Source organism: Narcine bancroftii, chromosome 11 (assembly GCF_036971445.1).
Source record: "Narcine bancroftii isolate sNarBan1 chromosome 11, sNarBan1.hap1, whole genome shotgun sequence".
NCBI classification, from domain to species: Eukaryota; Metazoa; Chordata; class Chondrichthyes; order Torpediniformes; family Narcinidae; genus Narcine; species Narcine bancroftii.
In genome coordinates, this window is record NC_091479.1 from 23375043 (window position 1) to 23394388 (window position 19346).

The 19346-nt window shown below is 52.9% G+C and overlaps 1 protein-coding gene across 2 annotated transcripts in view; it reads right to left on the reverse strand.

The window, feature by feature from the left end:
- The window catches only part of roraa (RAR-related orphan receptor A, paralog a), a 459616-nt gene that overhangs the window by 304329 nt on the left and 135941 nt on the right, over positions 1-19346 (reverse strand). Inside the window, exon 1 of one of the 2 annotated variants that reach the window (XM_069902932.1) lies at positions 8759-8869. The exons of the other annotated variant lie outside the window; for it this stretch is intronic. Coding sequence (XP_069759033.1) covers positions 8759-8786 — 28 coding nt within the window. The 5' untranslated portion in view covers positions 8787-8869. Of the gene's footprint in view, positions 1-8758; positions 8870-19346 lie in introns of those variants that run through there. 2 annotated transcript variants of the gene reach the window in all.

Sequence of the window (19346 nt, forward strand, 5' to 3'; positions counted from 1 at the left end):
TAATAAATAGACACACAGGGCAGCCCCTACCCCGGGTAATAAATAGACACACAGGGCAGCCCCTACCCCGGGTAATAAATAGACACACAGGGCTGCCCCTACTAAGGGTAATAAATAGACACACAGGGCTGCCCCTACCCCGGGTAATAAATAGACACACAGGGCTGCCCCTACCCCGGGTAATAAATAGACACACAGGGCTGCCCCTACCCCGGGTAATAAATAGACACACAGGGCAGCCCCTACCCCGGGTAATAAATAGACACACAGGGCTGCCCCTACCCCGGGTAATAAATAGACACACAGGGCTGCCCCTACCCCGGGTAATAAATAGACACACAGGGCTGCCCCTACCCCGGGTAATAAATAGACACACAGGGCAGCCCCTACCCCGGGTAATAAATAGACACACAGGGCAGCCCCTACCCCGGGTAATAAATAGACACACAGGGCAGCCCCTACCCCGGGTAATAAATAGACACACAGCGCAGCCCCTACCCCGGGTAATAAATAGACACACAGGGCAGCCCCTACCCCGGGTAATAAATAGACACACAGGGCTGCCCTACTAAGGGTAATAAATAGACACACAGGGCTGCCCCTACCCCGGGTAATAAATAGACACACAGGGCTGCCCCTACCCCGGGTAATAAATAGACACACAGGGCAGCCCCTACCCCGGGTAATAAATAGACACACAGGGCTGCCCCTACCCCGGGTAATAAATAGACACACAGGGCTGCCCCTACCCCGGGTAATAAACAGACACACAGGGCAGCCCCTACCCCGGGTAATAAATAGACACACAGGGCAGCCCCTACCCCGGGTAATAAATAGACACACAGGGCTGCCCCTACCCCGGGTAATAAATAGACACACAGGGCTGCCCCTACCCCGGGTAATAAATAGACACACAGGGCAGCCCCTTCCCGGGTAATAAATAGACACACAGGGCAGCCCCTACCCCGGGTAATAAATAGACACACAGGGCAGCCCCTACCCCGGGTAATAAATAGACACACAGGGCAGCCCCTACCCCGGGTAATAAATAGACACACAGGGCAGCCCCTACCCCGGGTAATAAATAGACACACAGGGCAGCCCCTACCCCGGGTAATAAATAGACACACAGGGCAGCCCCTACCCCGGGTAATAAATAGACACAGAGGGCAGCCCCTACCCCGGGTAATAAATAGACACACAGGGCAGCCCCTACCCCGGGTAATAAATAGACACACAGGGCAGCCCCCTACCCCGGGAAATAAATAGACACACAGGGCAGCCCCTACCCCGGGTAATAAATAGACACACAGGGCAGCCCCTACCCCGGGTAATAAATAGACACACAGGGCTGCCCCTACTAAGGGTAATAAATAGACACACAGGGCTGCCCCTACCCCGGGTAATAAATAGACACACAGGGCTGCCCCTACCCCGGGTAATAAATAGACACACAGGGCTGCCCCTACCCCGGGTAATAAATAGACACACAGGGCAGCCCCTACCCCGGGTAATAAATAGACACACAGGGCTGCCCCTACCCCGGGTAATAAATAGACACACAGGGCAGCCCCTACCCCGGGTAATAAATAGACACACAGGGCAGCCCCTACCCCGGGTAATAAATAGACACACAGGGCTGCCCCTACCCCGGGTAATAAATAGACACACAGGGCTGCCCCTACCCCGGGTAATAAATAGACACACAGGGCAGCCCCTACCCCGGGTAATAAATAGACACACAGGGCTGCCCCTACCCCGGGTAATAAATAGACACACAGGGCAGCCCCTACCCCGGGTAATAAATAGACACACAGGGCAGCCCCTACCCCGGGTAATAAATAGACACACAGGCAGCCCCTTCCCCGGGTAATAAATAGACACACAGGGCAGCCCCTACCCCGGGTAATAAATAGACACACAGGGCAGCCCCTACCCCGGGTAATAAATAGACACACAGGGCAGCCCCTACCCCGGGTAATAAATAGACACACAGGCAGCCCCTACCCCGGGTAATAAATAGACACACAGGGCAGCCCCTACCCTGGGTAATAAATAGACACACAGGGCAGCCCCTTCCCCGGGTAATAAATAGACACACAGGGCAGCCCCTACCCCGGGTAATAAATAGACACACAGGGCAGCCCCTACCCCGGGTAATAAATAGACACACAGGGCAGCCCCTTCCCCGGGTAATAAATAGACACACAGGGCAGCCCCTACCCCGGGTAATAAATAGACACACAGGGCAGCCCCTACCCCGGGTAATAAATAGACACACAGGGCAGCCCCTACCCCGGGTAATAAATAGACACACAGGGCAGCCCCTACCCCGGGTAATAAATAGACACACAGGGCAGCCCCTACCCCGGGTAATAAATAGACACACAGGGCAGCCCCTACCCCGGGTAATAAATAGACACACAGGGCAGCCCCTTCCCCGGGTAATAAATAGACACACAGGGCAGCCCCTACCCCGGGTAATAAATAGACACACAGGGCAGCCCCTACCCCGGGTAATAAATAGACACACAGGGCAGCCACTACCCCGGGTAATAAATAAGACACACAGGGCAGCCCCTACCCCGGGTAATAAATAGACACACAGGGCAGCCCCTACCCCGGGTAATAAATAGACACACAGGGCAGCCCCTTCCCCGGGTAATAAATAGACACACAGGGCAGCCCCTACCCCGGGTAATAAATAGACACACAGGGCAGCCCCTACCCCGGGTAATAAATAGACACACAGGGCAGCCCCTTCCCCGGGTAATTAATAGACACACAGGGCAGCCCCTACCCCGGGTAATAAATAGACACACAGGGCAGCCCCTACCCTGGGTAATAAATAGACACACAGGGCAGCCCCTACCCCGGGTAATAAATAGACACACAGGGCAGCCCCTACCCCGGGTAATAAATAGACACACAGGGCAGCCCCTACCCCGGGTAATAAATAGACACACAGGGCAGCCCCTACCCCGGGTAATAAATAGACACACAGGGCAGCCCCTACCCCGGGTAATAAATAGACACACAGGGCTGCCCCAACCCCGGGTAATAAATAGACACACAGGGCAGCCCCTACCCCGGGTAATAAATAGACACACAGGGCAGCCCCTACCCCGGGTAATAAATAGACACACAGGGCAGCCCCTACCCCGGGTAATAAATAGACACACAGGGCAGCCCCTACCCCGGGTAATAAATAGACACACAGGGCAGCCCCTACCCCGGGTAATAAATAGACACACAGGGCAGCCCCTACCCCGGGTAATAAATAGACACACAGGGCAGCCCCTTCCCCGGGTAATAAATAGACACACAGGGCAGCCCCTACCCCGGGTAATAAATAGACACACAGGGCAGCCCCTACCCCGGGTAATAAATAGACACACAGGGCAGCCCCTACCCCAGGTAATAAATAGACACACAGGGCAGCCCCTACCCCGGGAAATAAATAGACACACAGGGCAGCCCCTACCCCGGGTAATAAATAGACACACAGGGCAGCCCCTACCCCGGGTAATAAATAGACACACAGGGCAGCCCCTTCCCCGGGTAATAAATAGACACACAGGGCAGCCCCTACCCCGGGTAATAAATAGACACACAGGGCAGCCCCTACCCCGGGTAATAAATAGACACACAGGGCAGCCCCTACCCCGGGTAATAAATAGACACACAGGGCAGCCCCTACCCCGGGTAATAAATAGACACACAGGGCAGCCCCTACCCCGGGTAATAAATAGACACACAGGGCAGCCCCTTCCCCGGGTAATAAATAGACACACAGGGCAGCCCCTACCCCGGGTAATAAATAGACACACAGGGCAGCCCCTACCCCGGGTAATAAATAGACACACAGGGCAGCCCCTTCCCCGGGTAATAAATAGACACACAGGGCAGCCCCTACCCCGGGTAATAAATAGACACACAGGCCAGCCCCTACCCCGGGTAATAAATAGACACACAGGGCAGCCCCTACCCCGGGTAATAAATAGACACACAGGGCAGCCCCTACCCCGGGTAATAAATAGACACACAGGGCAGCCCCTACCCCGGGTAATAAATAGACACACAGGGCAGCCCCTACCCCGGGAAATAAATAGACACACAGGGCAGCCCCTACCCCGGGTAATAAATAGACACACAGGGCTGCCCCTACTAAGGGTAATAAATAGACACACAGGGCTGCCCCTACCCCGGGTAACAAATAGACACACAGGGCAGCCCCTACCCCGGGTAATAAATAGACACACAGGGCAGCCCCTACCCCGGGTAATAAATAGACACACAGGGCAGCCCCTACCCCGGGTAATAAATAGACACACAGGGCAGCCCCTACCCCGGGTAATAAATAGACACACAGGGCAGCCCCTACCCCGGGTAATAAATAGACACACAGGGCTGCCCCTACTAAGGGTAATAAATAGACACACAGGGCTGCCCCTACCCCGGGTAATAAATAGACACACAGGGCTGCCCCTACCCCGGGTAATAAATAGACACACAGGGCAGCCCCTACCCCGGGTAATAAATAGACACACAGGGCAGCCCCTACCCCGGGTAATAAATAGACACACAGGGCAGCCCCTACCCCGGGTAATAAATAGACACACAGGGCAGCCCCTACCCCGGGTAATAAATAGACACACAGGGCAGCCCCTACCCCGGGTAATAAATAGACACACAGGGCTGCCCCTACTAAGGGTAATAAATAGACACACAGGGCTGCCCCTACCCCGGGTAATAAATAGACACACAGGGCAGCCCCTACCCCGGGTAATAAATAGACGCACAGGGCAGCCCCTACCCCGGGTAATAAATAGACACACAGGGCAGCCCCTACCCCGGGTAATAAATAGACACACAGGGCTGCCCCTACTAAGGGTAATAAATAGACACACAGGGCTGCCCCTACCCCGGGTAATAAATAGACACACAGGGCTGCCCCTACCCCGGGTAATAAATAGACACACAGGGCAGCCCCTACCCCGGGTAATAAATAGACACACAGGGCTGCCCCTACTAAGGGTAATAAATAGACACACAGGGCTGCCCCTACACCGGGTAATAAATAGACACACAGGGCTGCCCCTACCCCGGGTAATAAATAGACACACAGGGCAGCCCCTACCCCGGGTAATAAATAGACACACAGGGCAGCCCCTACCCCGGGTAATAAATAGACACACAGGGCAGCCCCTACCCCGGGTAATAAATAGACACACAGGGCAGCCCCTACCCCGGGTAATAAATAGACACACAGGGCAGCCCCTACCCCGGGTAATAAATAGACACACAGGGCTGCCCCTACTAAGGGTAATAAATAGACACACAGGGCTGCCCCTACCCCGGGTAATAAATAGACACACAGGGCTGCCCCTACCCCGGGTAATAAATAGACACACAGGGCAGCCCCTACCCCGGGTAATAAATAGACACACAGGGCAGCCCCTACCCCGGGTAATAAATAGACACACAGGGCAGCCCCTACCCCGGGTAATAAATAGACACACAGGGCAGCCCCTACCCCGGGTAATAAATAGACACACAGGGCAGCCCCTACCCCGGGTAATAAATAGACACACAGGGCTGCCCCTACTAAGGGTAATAAATAGACACACAGGGCTGCCCCTACCCCGGGTAATAAATAGACACACAGGGCAGCCCCTACCCCGGGTAATAAATAGACACACAGGGCAGCCCCTACCCCGGGTAATAAATAGACACACAGGGCAGCCCCTACCCCGGGTAATAAATAGACACACAGGGCAGCCCCTACCGCGGGTAATAAATAGACACACAGGGCAGCCCCCACCCCGGGTAATAAATAGACACACAGGGCTGCCCCTACTAAGGGTAATAAATAGACACACAGGGCTGCCCCTACCCCGGGTAATAAATAGACACACAGGGCTGCCCCTACCCCGGGTAATAAATAGACACACAGGGCAGCCCCTACCCCGGGTAATAAATAGACACACAGGGCAGCCCCTACCCCGGGTAATAAATAGACACACAGGGCAGCCCCTACCCCGGGTAATAAATAGACACACAGGGCAGCCCCTAGCCCGGGTAATAAATAGACACACAGGGCAGCCCCTACCCCGGGTAATAAATAGACACACAGGGCTGCCCCTACTAAGGGTAATAAATAGACACACAGGGCTGCCCCTACCCCGGGTAATAAATAGACACACAGGGCAGCCCCTACCCCGGGTAATAAATAGACACACAGGGCAGCCCCTACCCCGGGTAATAAATAGACACACAGGGCAGCCCCTACCCCGGGTAACAAATAGACACACAGGGCAGCCCCTACCCCGGGTAATAAATAGACACACAGGGCAGCCCCTACCCCGGGTAATAAATAGACACACAGGGCTGCCCCTACTAAGGGTAATAAATAGACACACAGGGCTGCCCCTACCCCGGGTAATAAATAGACACACAGGGCTGCCCCTACCCCGGGTAATAAATAGACACACAGGGCTGCCCCTACCCCGGGTAATAAATAGACACACAGGGCAGCCCCTACCCCGGGTAATAAATAGACACACAGGGCTGCCCCTACCCCGGGTAATAAATAGACACACAGGGCTGCCCCTACCCCGGGTAATAAATAGACACACAGGGCTGCCCCTACCCCGGGTAATAAATAGACACACAGAGCAGCCCCTACCCCGGGTAATAAATAGACACACAGGGCAGCCCCTACCCCGGGTAATAAATAGACACACAGGGCAGCCCCTACCCCGGGTAATAAATAGACACACAGCGCAGCCCCTACCCCGGGTAATAAATAGACACACAGGGCAGCCCCTACCCCGGGTAATAAATAGACACACAGGGCTGCCCCTACTAAGGGTAATAAATAGACACACAGGGCTGCCCCTACCCCGGGTAATAAATAGACACACAGGGCTGCCCCTACCCCGGGTAATAAATAGACACACAGGGCAGCCCCTACCCCGGGTAATAAATAGACACACAGGGCTGCCCCTACCCCGGGTAATAAATAGACACACAGGGCTGCCCCTACCCCGGGTAATAAACAGACACACAGGGCAGCCCCTACCCCGGGTAATAAATAGACACACAGGGCAGCCCCTACCCCGGGTAATAAATAGACACACAGGGCTGCCCCTACCCCGGGTAATAAATAGACACACAGGGCTGCCCCTACCCCGGGTAATAAATAGACACACAGGGCAGCCCCTTCCCCGGGTAATAAATAGACACACAGGGCAGCCCCTACCCCGGGTAATAAATAGACACACAGGGCAGCCCCTACCCCGGGTAATAAATAGACACACAGGGCAGCCCCTACCCCGGGTAATAAATAGACACACAGGGCAGCCCCTACCCCGGGTAATAAATAGACACACAGGGCAGCCCCTACCCCGGGTAATAAATAGACACACAGGGCAGCCCCTACCCCGGGTAATAAATAGACACACAGGGCAGCCCCTACCCCGGGTAATAAATAGACACACAGGGCAGCCCCTACCCCGGGTAATAAATAGACACACAGGGCAGCCCCTACCCCGGGTAATAAATAGACACACAGGGCAGCCCCTACCCCGGGTAATAAATAGACACACAGGGCTGCCCCTACCCCGGGTAATAAATAGACACACAGGGCTGCCCCTACCCCGGGTAATAAATAGACACACAGGGCAGCCCCTACCCCGGGTAATAAATAGACACACAGGGCAGCCCCTACCCCGGGTAATAAATAGACACACAGGGCAGCCCCTACCCCGGGTAATAAATAGACACACAGGGCAGCCCCTACCCCGGGTAATAAATAGACACACAGGGCAGCCCCTACCCCGGGTAATAAATAGACACACAGGGCAGCCCCTACCCCGGGTAATAAATAGACACACAGGGCAGCCCCTACCCCGGGTAATAAATAGACACACAGGGCAGCCCCTACCCCGGGTAATAAATAGACACACAGGGCAGCCCCTACCCCGGGTAATAAATAGACACACAGGGCTGCCCCTACCCCGGGTAATAAATAGACACACAGGGCTGCCCCTACCCCGGGTAATAAATAGACACACAGGGCAGCCCCTACCCCGGGTAATAAATAGACACAGAGGGCAGCCCCTACCCCGGGTAATAAATAGACACACAGGGCAGCCCCTACCCCGGGTAATAAATAGACACACAGGGCAGCCCCTACCCCGGGTAATAAATAGACACACAGGGCTGCCCCTACCCCGGGTAATAAATAGACACACAGGGCTGCCCCTACCCCGGGTAATAAATAGACACACAGGGCAGCCCCTACCCCGGGTAATAAATAGACACAGAGGGCAGCCCCTACCCCGGGTAATAAATAGACACACAGGGCAGCCCCTACCCCGGGTAATAAATAGACACACAGGGCAGCCCCTACCCCGGGTAATAAATAGACACACAGGGCAGCCCCTACCCCGGGTAATAAATAGACACACAGGGCAGCCCCTACCCCGGGTAATAAATAGACACACAGGGCAGCCCCTACCCCGGGTAATAAATAGACACACAGGGCAGCCCCTACCCCGGGTAATAAATAGACACACAGGGCTGCCCCTACCCCGGGGCAGTGAATGGACAGAGGGCCGCTCTCATTCAGCTTCCCGCCGCCGGCATCTGGGCCCCATCAGCGTCCAGCGCGCATCCACGCTCCGGTCTCCGCGGCCCGGGCGCTGTTGGGCAACGGCCGTGTGGTGCATCGGGGACCGGGGGCCGCTCTTACCTTTCATCGCCGAGCACCACACTCGCATCGTCCGCTCCGGCCGGAGCTCATCGCCGCGCCGCTGCCCCGACCATCCCGCAGCTGCTGCGCGGCGACAGGGCAGTACGTCACCCGTCCGCCGCCTGATTGGCAGCTCACAGGCCCCGCCCCTTCCCTCCCCGCCACGCCCTCCTCGCCCCGCCCCCTCACACTCCTCGCCCCTCCCTCTCCCTCCCCGCGCCCCGCCCATCCCTCGCCCCGCCCTCTCCTCGCCCCGCCCTCTCTCCACCCCACCCTCTCCCTCCCCTTGTCCCGCTCCCTCTATCTCCTCACCCTGCCCCCCTCCTCACCCAGCCCCCTCCCTCTGCCCCACCCCTTCCTCCCCACCACACCCTAACCTCCCCTTGCCCCGCTCACTCCCTCTCCTCGTCCCGTCGGGCCCCCTCCCTCTCCCACTTTCCGTCCCTCCCTCCTCTCCCCGCCCCCTCCCCCCTCTCCCCCCTCTCCCTCTCCCTGCCCCTCCCCTTTCCCCATTCCCCCTTTTCCCTCCCCTTCCTGCTACCCTTTCTCCCTTTCCTCTCTCCCTCCCCTCATCCTTCCCCCTCCCTCTCCGTATTTCCCTCCCCTCTCCCCCTGCTTCCCCTCTCCCCTTTTCATCCCACCCTCTCGCCCCCTTCCCCTCCCTCTTTCCCCACCTCTCCACTCTACCTTGTCCCTCCCCTTTCATATCCCCCGTCCCCCATCCCCCATTGCTGCCTGGTCCTGCACCTCCATGTTCAAGAAGAGCTTATTTCTAACATTTATTAAACTCTTGAACCTTCCCTTACGACCAGAATCGTAAACCACTCCAACCACATAAAAAGGTCGGTTTACACTCTTGTAATACAAATTTTTTATTCTTGCACAAGGGTAGTTGTAAATATTTAATATAAATATTTTGTATTTATTTACATTTTGAATCTAATTTATTGTATACCTCTGCACTGTCTACCATTGTACCATTGGGATGTGTGCAGTTTTGGTCGCTGAATTTTAGGAAGGGTATCAACAAAATGGAGAGAGTGCAGAGAAGATTTATAAGGATGTTGCCAGAGTTTCAGGGTTTGAGTTACAGGGAAAGGTTAAACAGGCTGGGTCTTTACTCCCTGGAGTGTAGAAGGTTGAGGGGTGATTTGCTAGAGGTGTTTAAAATTATGAGGGAGACAGATAGAGTCAATGTGGACAGGCTTTTTCCATCAAACAGTGGAGTCCTCTTTTGTTGTAGGATGGTATGGATAAGTCAAATTTAAATCAATCTAGAAACAGAGGGGGATTTATCTTATGATATACCTCAGGAAGATTGGGAAATTATGTGTCGAGATGGGGGTGACTAAATTACTTAATGTAAGATATAGTATGGTTAATTATAATTTTCTGCATCAGTTGTATTTGACCCCTGAGAAATTGAAAAAAATATGGATTCATTAATTCGGATTTATGTTTTAGATGTGGACAACATGTTGGAACATTTTTTGCTTTCAGTTCGGCTTTGTGTTAGTGTTCAACCATTTTGGGAAAAAAATTAGGGTATTTTGGAAAAATTATTTAAGATCAAATTGCCATTAGATCCTGAATTTTTTTTCATTGGGTCACACTGCTTCGTTGACTGGTTTGGGGTTGGATAAGCTTCAGATAGCTTTTGTTCGTTTAGCAATAGCAGTGGCATGGAAATGTATCGCGATTACTTGGAAAGATGATGTAGAAGTAAATATGCCATAATGAGTTGAGATCTTGTATATGTATGGAAAAGATAACATAATTTGTCTGATAATTATACACTTTGTGTTCAAATGTGGTCACCCTATTTGAAATGTATGGGGTTGGAAATATCTTCAGATACTATATAGTTATTTCTGTATTTGTTACTTATATATTTTTTGGTTCCCCTTGCAGGGTGTGCTGAGGGTGGAGGGAGGGTGGGATGGGTTTATGTTTAGATTATTTTTATGTATTGTATTTATGTATTTTGAAAACCTTAAATGAAGTTTTTAAAAAATCAGTGGGGTAGTCCCAGAGGTGGAGCGAGTCGCTCCTTCCTACTCCATAAAGGCAATGCCACAGAAGGCAGCTGCTTAGGGCCTGGCTGATGAGGTCGTGATGATGCTGTCAGCCTGCGACCCACCAGGACTCCCATGGTGATTGGCGGTGGGGTTAGGGCTCCCCCTGCCACCCGGAAATGTCCTCTTCCCGTTCCCCCTGTGCCCCTTGCTCCTTCACTGAGCTGGGCTGGAAAGAGGCTGACAAGGGAGAGGCGGGATGAGGCTCTTTTTGTTTTCATGCGGGATCAATGGCCGTCTTCATTATCCATAATCCTCCAAGCAGCTGGAACCACTCTCCATTTCCCAGAGCGGTTCCAGCTGGGTGGGGGATTACGGGAAATGAAGGTGGCCATTGCTTGGCACGTATTGGAATGGAATATATATTTGGGAGATAATTGGTAAATTTAGAGTAGGTTGCATACATATACACATTTTAAAACAGATCTTATTTGAAATACTGAAGAATTCATATTCAGTTACATTACAGAAACTAGGATTGACAACGAGATAGACAACAGACTCGCCAAGGCAAATAGTGCCTTTGGAAGACTACACAAAAGAGTCTGGAAAAACAACCAACTGAAAAACCTCACAAAGATTAGCGTATACATCGCCGTTGTCATACCCACACTCCTCTTCGGCTCCGAATCATGGGTCCTCTACCGGCATCACCTAAGGCTCCTAGAACGCTTCCACCAGCGTTGTCTCCGCTCCATCCTCAACATTCATTGGAGCGCCTTCATCCCTAACGTCGAAGTACTAGAGGTGGCAGAGGCCGACAGCATCGAGTCCACGCTGCTGAAGATCCAGCTGCGCTGGGTGGGTCATGTCTCCAGAATGGAGGACCATCGCCTTCCCAAGATCGTGTTCTATGGCGAGCTCTCCATTGGCCACCGTGACAGAGGTGCACCAAAGAAGAGGTACAAGGACTGCCTAAAGAAATCTCTTGGTGCCTGCCACATTGACCACCGCCAGTGGGCTGATATCGCCTCAAACCGTGCATCTTGGCGCCTCACAGTTTGGCGGGCAGCAACCTCCTTTGAAGAAGACCGCAGAGCCCACCTCACTGACAAAAAACAAAGGAGGAAAAACCCAACAACAACCAATTTTCCCCTGCAACCGTTGCAACCGTGTCTGCCTGTCCCGCATTGGACTTGTCAGCCACAAACGAGCCTGCAGCTGACGTGGACATTTACCCCCTCCATAAATCTTCGTCCGCGAAGCCAAGCCAGAGAAAGAAGAAGAAAGAACAGAAACTATGGAGAATGCTATGCACATTCCACAAGTAGCTGCTAATTGAAATGATGTCATCAAATGAATTGACTGGAGACAGGTCATCTGTGTTGAACATTTTTACAAGGCTTCTGACCTTTCTGCAAAGTGCACAGAAAGGTCACTCCTGAGAAGTTTGTTTACCTTAAACAATGGATGGGAGAAGAAGGCTAACTCCTATTGTTTGCTGGAGAAGGTGGGGGGTGGGGGAGGTCTGCAAGTGAGAGAGTGACATGGAGTTTCTGGCAGTTGGCTGAGAGAGAGAGTGACAGTCATAGCTGAAACAAGCAGGAGAAGCTGGTTAGAACTGAAACAGAAAGCTCCAGAGAGGCAGATGGCTGGAAGTGCTATCTGTCTAATGTTTCTCTTGGAATAAGTGGAACAGAAAGGAACTCTGTGATAACCTCAAAGAAAGAGGATATAATCTGTAAATCCCTGATAGGGGCAAGTTTCATCACCAAGACATTGAGGTGACTAATGGTGGTCCCTCAGTTGTGGAAATCCTGGAACAACAAATCTCTCTCTGCAAACCTCCAAAAAACCTTCCTGAGTAGTAAACATTTACCTTTCGAGCACCAAAGCCTGGTGAACTTTATACAAGTTAAATTCTGTGCACAGAGTGCCTGCAACCACTGAACTTGTAAAAATGAGACTTGAGATTGAACTGTGAACCAAAGAACTTTTCTTAAATTTACACACACATATCATACACATGCGCTTAGAATTAGAAGGGGGTTAATTTGGGTTAGTTAGGTTAATAGAGATAAGTTAAAGTTTGATTCTGTTTTCATGTTTAAAGATAATTAAAAACAACTTTTGCTTAAGTAACTACTTGTCTTGGTGAATATCCATTGCTGCTGGGTTTTGGGGTCCTTTGGGCTCGTAACAGTATGTTCGACATCACTCAGCTCCAGAGGATGGCTCCCAACACCGCACTCTGTAAAAGCAATGCTGGAGCAGCCTTATAGGCCTTCCCCATCAAAAGGTGAGTCTGTGGCGGCTCACCACAAGGCAGGCAAACCGGCCCCGCTTGTATGCCATGCAGCGGGGCAGCCGGCCAAAATGGCGCCATCGGGGGTTTCCTTTCCTTCCAGCACAGGGCTCAGAAACTTGCAGCGGGGTCCATGTGATGCCCGGGTGATGTCAGCGCCTCAGCCAGGTCTGGGCTGGGAGTATAAGTGCAGCCCAGCAGCCTGCAATAAACTAGTCTGCTCAACCTGTCTGTTTGCGTGTGTTATTGCAGGAGCAGAGTAGCTGCCGCTACAATTGGTGACCCTGACTGGTTCAAACATCTTTGAACCCATCATGAGCAAGCCTGGGATCAGCGCTATAGCTGTGAAACTGCCTGAATTCTGGGTTCAGGAGCTGGAGACCTGGTTTGGCCACGCAGAGGCCCAGTTTCACCTCTGCCAAATTTCGTCCGACTCGACCAAATTCTACCACTTGGTCGCTGCCCTGGACCAGGCCACCACCAAACGCGTGCTGCACCTTGTTCAGCACCCACCCACCGAGGACAAATATGAGACCATCAAGCAAGTGCTTACCGGACACTGGAGCCCAGATCAGCATCATCCCGGCCACGGTAGTTGAGTCCAGGAACTGACCTCGTGGACCTCCCCTCTGTGCGGCCAATGCAACGGCAATCCGGACGTATGGAGACAAGACAGTCCACTTCCAGATCGGCCAATGGAATTTCGCGTGGAGGTTCACCGTTTCGTCCTTCCCAACTGCCATCCTGGTGCAAACTTCCTCCTCGCACACGGGCTTCTGGTGGACATTTGAGGTAGGCGCCTGGTGGACGCCTGTACCTTCCAGGCCATTCACCTCAACGCCTCCTGCTCGGAGCAACCGCAGATGGCCACAATCAGCACGCCCAGAGATGAGTTCCAGTGAATCCTGGATGAGTTCCCGACACTCCTCAAGCCACAGTTCTCGCCGCACCATGGGGTGTTCCACCACATTCCCACCCAGGGCCCACCGGTTCACGCCAAGGCACGCCGGCTCCCGCGACAAGCTCCAGGTAGTGAAGGAGGAGTTTTCGCACCTGTTGGAGCTGGGGATCATTCGCCAGTCTGACACCCCGTGGGCCTTGCTGCTCCACCTGGTGCCGAAAGCCTCTGGTGGCTGGCGTCCCTGCAGAGACTATCAACGGCTCAACGAGGCAACCGTTCCTGACCGTTACCCCATCCCTCGCATCCAAGACTTTACGGCTAACCTGCAAGGTGCGAGGGTTTTCTCCAAGGTTGACCTGGTGCGCGGATATCACCAGATCCCGGTGCACCCTGAGGACATATCCAAGATGGCCATCATCACCCCTTTGGCTTGTTGAAATTCCTGCACATGCCATTCAGGCTCAAGAACGCTGCTCAGACCTTCCAATGCCTCATGGATTCTGTGGGCAGGGACTTAGATTTCGCCTTTATTTATTTGGACGACATCCTCGTCGCCAGCAAGGACCGGGTGCAACACAAGGCCCACCTATGTGCCCTTTCTCCCGGCTGACAGACTTCGACCTTACCATCAACCCAGCCAAGTGCCAGTTTGGGAAAGAGTCCATGCAGTTTCTGGGCCATACCATCATGGTCGAAGAAGCCACGCCCGCTGCTGCAAAGGTCGCCGCTATCAGAGAGTTCCCATGCCCGGAGAGCCTCAAGGGGCTGCAGGAGTTCGCGGGTATGGTCAACTTTTACAACCACTTCATCCTGGGAGCTGTGCGCATCATGCAGATGCTATTCACCCTCATCACGGCCAAACACAAGACGCTCACTTGGAATCCAGAAGCCTGTGCTGCATTCAAGGCCACCAAGGACGCCCTTGCGAAGGCCACCATGCTCACCCACCCACACACTGACCTGCATATGGGACTCTCTGTCGATGCCTCTCCCACAGCTGTCAGTGGCATCCTGGAACAGCAGGTGAATGGGCATTGGAAGCCGCTGGCATTCTTCAGCCACCTGCTCCACCCACCGGAACACAAGTATAATGCCTTCGACTGCGAATTACTGGGCATGTACTTCCGCTATTTTTTGGAGGGAAGGACTTTTACCATCTTCACCGACCACAAACCCTTCACCCAGGTGCTCGCAATGACAAAGGATCCCTGGTCGGCCTGCCAGCAGGGTCACCTCTCCTTTGTGTTGGAGTTTACCACCGACATTCGGCACAAGGCAGGGAAGGACAATATGGTTTCCGATGCACTCTCGTGACCGGCCATCTGCGCGCTGATGCCCAGCCTTAACTTTGACCAGCTCACCCAGGACCACGAATCTGATGAGGAGATGAGGACCTTCAAGAGCCCCATCACAGGCCTGTGGTTCCGAGACCTGTGCGATATCTCCTTGGGCACCCCGCGGCCAGTGGTTCCGCAGCAGTGGTGCAGGCAGGACTTCCGTCACATCCATGACCTTTGTCCATCAGGTTTGGATGGTGGTAGAACAGTTCATATGGCATGGGCTGCGGAAGCAGATCGCGGGCTGGGCCAGACATGCACCCATTGCCAGACATCCAAGGTACACAGGCACACCAGGGTGCCCATACAGGAGTTTGAGCACGTCCGGGAATAGTTCAGCCACATTCACATGGACATCGTCGGGCCCTTACCCATTTCCTGGGGCAACCGTTACCTGTTTACAGTGGTGGACAGCACCACTCGCTGGCCCAAGGTGATCCCAATGCCAGACGCCTCCACCGATTCCTGCTCCCGAGCACTGTTGCATGGTTGGGTCGCCCGGTTTGGCGTCCCGGGTCACCTCGCCAGCGATCGGGGTGCCCAGTTCACATCTGTGCTCTGGGCACAGCTCGCCAACAGGTTGGGGATCCAGCTACACCACAACACGGCTTACCACTGGTCTAGTCAAACGTCTGCACTGCCACCTTAAGTCGGAGCTCATGGCCCGCCTCACCGGCCCCGACTGGGTGGACAAACTGCCTTGGGTGCTCCTGGGCATCCGCTCCACTCCCAAGGAAGATCTGCAGGCGTCATCAGCTGAGCTGGACTACAGTGCGCCGCTGGTACTTCCTGGTGAGTTCGTCAATGCACCTCACAATCCCCAGCGGTCACCGCATGAACTACTTCCTCACCTCAAGGCAGGTTTGGACTTGTTCAAACCCCCACTGCCGCCCAGGCATGGCACCCACCCATCTCACGTTTCCGGCGAACTGCTTTCCACGGAGTACATTTTTGTTCGGCAGGGCCCAACCGCGGCACCTCTGCAGCGACCGTATGAGGGGCCATACAGGGCTGTACAGCGTTCTGGCTTGATGTTCACGCTGGACATTGGCGGCAGGCGGGAGCTGTTTACCATGGACAGGCTGAAGCCAGCGCACCTCGATCCCACTGAGCCCGTGGTTGTTGCTCAGCCCAAGAAGCGAGGCCACCCGGCAAAAAAGGACATTGGTGCCGGTTCTGGGGGGGGGTGGGGGGGGCTGTGTGGCGGCTCACCACAAGGCAGGCGAACTGGCCCCACTTGTAAGCCACGCAGCGGGGCAGCCGGCCAAAATGGTGCAATCAGGGGTTTCCCTTCCTTCCAGCACGGGACTCAGAAACCCGTGCTGGGGGACCACATGACGCCCAGGTGACGTGAGCACCCTCCAGCGCGATTCTCAGCCAGGTCCGGGCTGGGAGTGTAAGTGCAGCCCAGCAGCCTGCAATAAACTAGTCTGCTCACTGAGCTGAACCCGTCTGGTTGTGTGTGCATTGTTGCAGGAGGAGTATAGCTGCCGCTACAAGTCCTCCTTTTTTCTTCTTCGTTCAGCTGGCTGCAACATGGTGTCGTTCCGTAAAAGGGTCCCTATTGTACCAGACTCCACCACCATCTCTGGTAATGCATTCCAGGCACCCAGTACTCTTTGTGTAAATAAACCTACCCCTGACATCTCCACAAAACATCTCCCTCATCCTATTTTGTACAGATGTCCTCTGGTTTGCTACTGTTTCCCCACCCCCACTCCCCCTCCCGGGAAAAGGTGCTTCTTATTCCCCCCCCCACCCCACATCTATGCCTCTCTAGTGATTCTCAACTTTTTTTTTCCCCACTCACATCCCACCTTAAGTAATCCCTATGCTCTGTGATTAGTATAGGATTGCTTAAGGTGGGATGTGGGTGGGAAGGTAATCGTTGCTCTAGACCCAATTGTTACTGAAATATTTTGCTTGAGAAAATTTGTCATTGTCCCATTTCCTTTGGAGTTATGAAACCATGCACATAATGAGTCAATTAGGGACAATTAAAACAAAGGTTTTCAAACACAGAGCACTAATGGCATAAAGTGGTATGTGAGTGGAAAGAAAAATGTTGAGAACCACTGTGTAGGCCTTTATTAAGCCACCTTTCATCCTTCCAAAGAGAAAAGTCCCACCTCTATTAATCTTGCCTCATAAGACACCTTCTCCAATCCAGGCAACATCCTGGTGAATCTCCTCTGCACCCTCTCCGTAGCTTCCTCGTCCTTCTTGAGGTCACCAGAACTGAACACAATATTCCAAGTGTGGTTGAACCAGAGTTTTGTAGAGCTGCAACATCACCTCACCGAGGAAACCTTTCAAAAATGTACGAGGGTTGTAGGTCAATAGTATGTAATTGGGCAGCAAGGACTCATGGGCTGAGAGAGCTTGTACCCATGCTGAATGTCTAAAATTTAATTTAAGTGTAAAATTTAAACAACATTTATTTATTTTTATACTTGTATATTTGTTCTGCATAGCTCTTGTGTGCGTGCTCTGTCTGTATGTGTGATTGCACCGAGGGGACCGGAGAACGCTGTTTCGTCGAGTACAATCTGTGGAGTGGCAAGCAAATACAAAACACTAGAAAAGACTATACTGCAGGCTTTAATCGACTTAAACCCTGGCCACACCAGTTGTCCTGCCTTGATGGCTCCACGTGTCCGACTGACCCGGAAGGGGCTGGCTCGAGTCTATATACAGGTCGGTGATTGACAGCCAGCCAGGTGGTGCCAGCCTCCTAAGTGGCCTACCTGCAGGTACAGAGGTCGCCCCCTGCAGTCGGCTGGTGGGAGCGCAGCCTGGTGTTGGTTGTATCACCACACATTCAGGTGACATGTGAAAGGTGCTGGTTGTCCACCCTATCTATGCCTCCCATAATCTTGAAGTCAAACCCTTGTCCTTCTTCTCTCCAAAGAGAAAAGCCCCAGCCCTGTTAACATTGCCTCATAAAACATGGTCTCCAACACCTGTTTGGCTGCAGAAAGAAAGAATTTTGGAGCATTTACCTTTTGCACAGTGTGTATGACAATAACCTCATCAACCTTGTCATTAACTAATAAGCTGTGTAGAACTGAGGTTCACATGGGCTCATTCAGACTGTGGGCAATTAACAGTTAAATTTCCCCTCAAATATTCACACAGGGAAGGACTAATGTTTACTGGATGTATTCTGGGAGCAATAAAAATTCCACACAAGACATTATTAATTTTCCTAAATCATTCAAATAAGACAGATGAAGTAAACTGTTCACGAAGGTAAACTCTGGGCACAATTAACTCATATTGTGCTTGGATCATTCACATTGAGCACTGTTACATTCAATCATTCATGCTGCCCCGATTTCACACTGACTTCATTTTTCAGTATCTGGGTGTGCAGGCAACACCAGTATGTATTGCCCCTCCTTAACTCCCCTTCTTTTAAATTTCAAGACGCAACGCGGTAACGGGCCCTTCCAGCCCACACCAATGACCTTAACCCCGTACGTCATTGGAACGTGGAGGAACACAGGAGCATTTGGAGGCAACCCACGCGGACATGGAGAGAAAAGACAGAGAGCGGTGGATTCCAACCTGGGTCGGTGGTGCAGTAATAGCATTTGCTGACCCCTACGCTGAACACGGACTGCGGTCCTCTCTGAGGCCGCTTCCTTTGGGGAGGGAGCTGCGGCATTCAGTTGCAGTAATGGTGAGGAACATCTCCAAGTCTGGGGTGCGTGCGTGACTTGGAGGGGTACCTTCAGGTGGGGGTTCCAACGTGCCTGCTGCCCTTGGCCACTGAGCTTGGAATATGGGTTCTACATCTCGTATCAATATAAAGCCTCTGTCTAGATGGTGCCCATGTTCTCAAAACCAGTGCGATGGTTGTGTGTAAACCGGGAATTCTCGGCTGCTGGTAGATCAGACGAGACAGGTCAGATGTGCACAGGAGCTGCAAATGGAATTGCATTTATAACAGCAAAAGATGCTTCATGGGGGAAGGGAGGAAACAGGGGGAGGTGCAGACCAGTGGTATCCACATAGAACATCTCAG